Here is a 5,569-nt window from a genome sequence, read left to right on the forward strand (position 1 = left end):
CATCAAAAATTGAGGGAAATTGTCACTAGTACAGCTACCTTGCAAGAAACGTTAAAAGGAGTTCTTCAAAGAGAAGGAAAAGGATATAGGGCAGAAACTCAAATCTACATTAAAAAGGAAGAGAGCTAGAGAAGGAATAAGTGCAGATAACATAAATGTCTGAAACAAACCAGCACACTTCCCTCAAAAAGTTCTCCCTGCCCCAGCCACAGAGCACTCCTTCTTATGTTCCAGGAGCACCAATATCGCCATTGTCACATTGCTGGAACGGCTGCTGTCTGTCTCCCTCAAGGCTGTAAGTCATGTGTCCCCAGCGCCAGGCCTGTGAGGTACTCAGTGTCTGATGAATGAACAAATGAATGGTACAGCACCCCAACCAGCAACAGGGCGGGTTGTTAAACAGCACATCTCTTTATTCGCAGTTCAGCAAGAAGACTCCAGTGCTGACACTGTTGCATGAAGAGCTCACCTGCTGGAGTCTTTCTGCCCAGGTCTGGCCCTTCTTCAGGTCAAGCAGAGAAGGATGTTCTTCTGATACAGGTTGCTGCTGGACCCTGAAGGACTTCCACCTAGGAGGTAGAGAAATGCCCAAGGGACACAGCAGGGAGATGTGGTTGGCCAAGGGGTAGGGCTGATGATGACTCCCTGTAACCCCACTGTTCTCCGCGTTCCCAAAGCTCCATCTAGACAGCAGAAACCCATGGAAGAATTGACAGTGGTGCATCAGGCAGCTGGAATTGAAGCCTGAGTCTGTTTCTTCCAGCTCAGAAGCCCCTGCGAACTGTGTACCCTCCCAGCACTTCCTGTTCTTCTCTAGTAATATGAGCAAGCAATTGATGCGGCATTTACCATGTGCTAGACACCATCACCCCCAAGACAACCCTCCAAAGTAGATACTCTGTTGCATTGAGGAAATTGAGGCACAGTGGCATTATGTAACTTACCCATGGTGGAGCTGAATTGGAACCCAGCATCTGCTCCTGGGCTTGACTTAAGTTCTGCCTTCTGTATAATGGGCACAACAACGCCCTCTCTTAAGGTTGTTTTTGGATCAAATGATAAACCCTGACAAACTACCTTGTGCAGAAGCTGGTATACAGTAAGTGCTCGATAAATGCCAGTACTGCTCTCCAACAGCCTTCCTGTAAGCATGCTGAGGTCGCTGTGCCTAAATCTCTCCCTTAGCCCCAGGATGGTCAGCACAGCTGTTCACCACAGGCTCAAGGGCTGCATCCCGGATAGCTCTTGTGGTTGTTTATCCTGCCATTGGCCTTCCACCTCCCAGGGCCTCATAAACAGCCCCCGTATGACCACTGGGCCAAGCACAAGGCCAGTGGCCATGGGACCAAAAGTCACATCACAAGTTGGTGGCAGGTCTAAAACCTACACAGCATCATTCCTGATACTACGATCTGTGACTCAAGGTGAGGTCAGCAGACCAGCATTGACAATGCCCAGAAACTTTTAGAAATGCAAAATTGCAGGCTCCACCACAACCTCCTAAACACGAAAGCCTGGGCCCATGAATGATGGAGAGGCAGTGCTCTCTGACACCACAAAGTCAGGAAACCAATCAAATTTGACTTCAAGTCCTTCCACAAACTTAAGAGAGGCGTTGCGGGAGCCTAAGGCAGCCAGCCCTCCTCTCCCACTACTGGCCCTGAGTGCAGGCCCTTCCCCAGTAGGGAAAAGCTAAGCCTCTTTACCAAGTTCCCAGCTGCAGTGCCCCGTCCCACTGCCCAGGATAACCATCTTCTCTGCCCAGTTCCTCATCCGTCAGCTCTCTCACCTGTTGCTGTCAGCAGTCTGAGGAGGAGGGTCTCATACTGAAGTCCTGAGCTGACACATCTGTAAGACGGGATATGCTGCAGGGAACAGAGGAGAAGGGCCAGGTGGAGGGAGGCTGCCTGATAGCAGAGCCTACCCAGACCACGGCACAGGGGCTGCGGTGGGAGGGCAGGCCGTGCCTAGGCCGTGGCCGCCTTGGGCCTGGGAGCACAGTCGTAGGAACAGGCCCACAGCCTGGAGCCCTTCTGTGCACTGGCAGACACCATGGGAGGCTGGCAAAGCCCTGTCATGTGGAGCACAGAAGACAAGACGCAGCCCTGGGAACTGTGTGTCCCTGCTCTTGATGTTGGCATACCAGAGACAGCATTGCTGGGTGTGGGCGGGAAACCCAGCAGTCACCCCCACCCTACCTGCCCCCAGTCAGGAACACAAATCAACCAGTTCCAAACAGCTTACCTTCGTCTCACCTGCTCTATTCGATCTCGCATGATGTCCTCTGTCATCTCACTTGGCACTTGGAAGATACGAGTGTGGCTGCAAAAGGCCATTCTTACATTGGCATATGGGATCTGAGTTTCTTTCTTAACAGGCATAGAGAGCTGCTAGAGATGGGATCCTGCAAACAATGACTCTTGCCCTGACACCATGAACTTTTGAGCTGGTCTCTCCCCCTTCTTGACTCATGAGCACAAAGCTTTTTTTTACTAACCAGGTACCCTTGAGCCCCCAGTAATGCTGAACAGGTAGCAGACTGTCCCAGGGAGAGCCAGGGACACAGAGCTGAGTGCCCTTACTAAAGGCAGCAGGCAGTGGTCTCGTGAGCCATGGAATTCACCCTTCTGAATTCAGTCTTCTGAATTCTTCTCCTATCGTCAGCTCTTGATGACCTGCATCACCCCACACCCACTGTGGCTCAGAGATGCTTCTAGGAAAGCCTACAGCGAGGAAGCTGTGGGGTCCCCTGGGGAGCCTCCTTGCTTTGTTTCATAAAGGGATATATATATTTCCTGACTATATACTTACTGAAATAAGAGGGGGACACCAAAACCAGTGGGTTGTTGGGGGAGATAGGCGGAGGCTTTTGGTTTAAAATCTTTGTAGAAAATCCAGAGTGGAAAAATTATATGTAGATAATTGACTGATTCCTGTAGCCTGTCTCAAAAGCTTAAACCTAGTTTTTTTATACAGACGAGATTTTTAAAATATTGGAAGATGATGTGTATGTTATCCAAACCAAGGAGCACAATGTCCGCAATTCCATAGCACAACCACGTCAGGCACAGAAAAGCCTGGATTATAATCAACAACATTTATGATTTTAGGGGCCTCAGAAGGCTTCCCATCCAAAAAAACTCCTTCCCAGGGAGCTCTCAGATCCCACCATGTTATTCCTTTTGGTTATGAAAGTACTGTGCATTTGAGTCTTCTTAAAAGGCAGATGCCACTAGAGGGGTAAGCACATGGAAACCGTTTCTTGAGAAATGGAGCCTCCTTGATACAACAGATCAACACCGATGATGCGGCAGGGAAGGAGGGAGAGAGGAGGAAGGGGAGAAGTCTCCTTCAGGTTCCCAGAGGACCAGTCTAAGCCCTGAGTCCCTCCCCTGGGAAGGGGTGGCTGATGTGCTCCAGAGACCCCCAGTGAACACAGGTGCAGGAAAGGAAATAGGAAAGCCTCTGTCTGAAGCGTGATGGCTTCAGGCCAGCTCCCTGGGCCTCGGGGCTCAGCATCTGCAGAGCCACGAGAGGCAGTGGGGACGGCTGTGAGCTGGCAGGCACCCAGGACGCTGGCGAAGCCACCATAACCGAGTGCAGAATTCTAGCCTCGGGCGCTGGGAAGCCTCCCCACACCTCAGTTGCAGATGAGAACTTTGGCTTTTGCATTTTAAGAGCTTATTTTCTTTTAGCTCTTTAAAGTGCAGCCACTTCTGAGCAACTCAAGTGCAAAAATAACAGAAGTCTGAAATGTATTCAGAAGCATTTAAGAAATGGAGTGCAAGCCCAGTTTTCCAACCCCTCAAGTCATTTAAAAATGTAGAAATGAGCTGGGCTTTCAAGATAGCAAGGATATTCCCTTAAGACCCCAAAGCAAGGCTGAGGAATTTGTCAGCCAAAGACCACATCTCTAGAGAAGAGCATCTGAGGGTTCGTGAAGAGAGGGGCTTGCGCATCTCTCCCTCCCCTTCCTTCGCCCAGGGCAAGTGGGACACCTTACCTCCATCTTATGAACTGGATTCGTGTTCTCTCCTCTAGGACCTCTTGGCTCTGGTTTGCCAACAAATCAGACTTAGAGAGGTGGTGCTTCACCTGGGAAATCCAGAGGGTCCATGTGATTCCTGCCCAGTGTGGCCCCCAACTGGGCTGGCCCAGAGCCCAGACGAGCACCTCACCCTTGCCCAGAATCATTTACGGTGCACCTCCCACCTCTCCCCTCTCCCTCACCGCCACTCCCAGGCAAGGTCTCAAACTCTCATTTACCACATCTCTGCTCACGTGGATGTCCTGGCCGTGGGTGGGAGGGGAGTCAGTGGGCGTCTTCTCCCTTACACCCTGGGAAGGGTGGTTGATGGACAGCTTTTCCTTTATGCCCCGAGAAGCCTCTTCTTCTGTCTGAAAGGTGAGAAATTCCCTCTGAAAATGTCACTCTGCATCCAACCCTGGGTCTTCTTCTCCTCTTCCTTCCCTTTTATTCATTCTCCATCACAACTCACACACCACATATTCACACGCATACACTCCTTACCTCGCTGTTCCCGCAATAAGCTACTTCCCTGTAAAGTCCTCAGAACTCCCTAAGTCCCTGGCCCTATCCCAAGGTGTTCCTGAGACACCCTTGAGCTGGGAAGGATGCAGCTGAAACCCTTAAGCCAGGATGCTTGAGAAGCAGGACGGCGTTAGTGGTGGTGCTAACACATTTCCTGCCAGGACACAAGCCACAGTGTCCTCCAGCACATGTGAAGAAATTAGACTCAAATCTAGGAAGGGTGTCTGGCAATGAACTTGAGTTCCAGTTCCATGAAGAAGGAAGTCCAGATCCCCACACCCACTGAGACCACTTCTCTAGGATTTTGGTATCCTGAGTCATAAAGAAATCTTACTCACTTTTTTCAACCAATGATGTAGTACAGACACAGCCTCGCTTTCCACAACGTCAATGTCCTGGAACAAATTGGCAAGTTGGTGACCTCAGAAAACCTAGAAACTCAGCTCTTCCCACCCACCCCCCACAACTGTTACTCAAATTTATTTGTAAGATCTCGCTGAAGTGCAGCAGGGTCCCAGAGGGGGAGAAGATATATGAAAAATTATTCCATGTGACTACCACCAAGCTGCTTACCGAACTGGTTATTGGTAGGAAGGGAAGCCCTACACCTTTCCGAGCAAGAATATACACAATCCATGTCGTAATTATCATCTTTGAATGTATACCAGGCCCCCTTCTTGGCTCCCTCCTTCCATTGAAGCTGCCTGAGAACTCCTATGGGACAGGAAGGTCATTGAAGGGAGGTGTCCACCTGATTGGCTGACCCATGGTGATGTGACAATGGCCTCCCTTTGAAAATGATGTATGTGAGTATAAATGCCGTTGCCAAGAGCCCCTGCATTTCAGGCTCTGGGTGCACTGCCTATGAGTTACCCTGCTTCAAGGAGCAGAACCATTGAATAAAAGATTGCCGTCTAACACCACTGGCTGACCCTTGAATTCTTTTCTTGGGAAAGCACTAATTTGGGAGCTCACCTCCAGGCAGGAGGATGGGGTCTGGAGCCAGGAAACCTAAGG

At 50.3% G+C, this 5,569-nt stretch overlaps 1 protein-coding gene across 1 annotated transcript; it reads right to left on the reverse strand.

The window, feature by feature from the left end:
- Positions 1-371: 371 nt before the first annotated feature.
- On the reverse strand, positions 372-5,284 carry SPATA19 (spermatogenesis associated 19). Its single transcript, XM_055095122.2, has 7 exons — positions 5,126-5,284; positions 4,891-4,947; positions 4,267-4,398; positions 4,004-4,095; positions 2,245-2,322; positions 1,790-1,865; positions 372-569 (listed from the first exon to the last, which is right to left on the reverse strand). Exons 1-6 carry the CDS (start codon positions 5,201-5,203, stop codon positions 1,799-1,801), a joined length of 504 nt encoding a protein of 167 aa, XP_054951097.1. The 5' UTR covers positions 5,204-5,284; the 3' UTR covers positions 372-569; positions 1,790-1,798.
- Positions 5,285-5,569: the final 285 nt, after the last annotated feature.

The sequence above is a fragment of the Pan paniscus genome, chromosome 9 (genome assembly GCF_029289425.2).
Source record: "Pan paniscus chromosome 9, NHGRI_mPanPan1-v2.0_pri, whole genome shotgun sequence".
Taxonomy (NCBI): domain Eukaryota; kingdom Metazoa; phylum Chordata; class Mammalia; order Primates; family Hominidae; genus Pan; species Pan paniscus.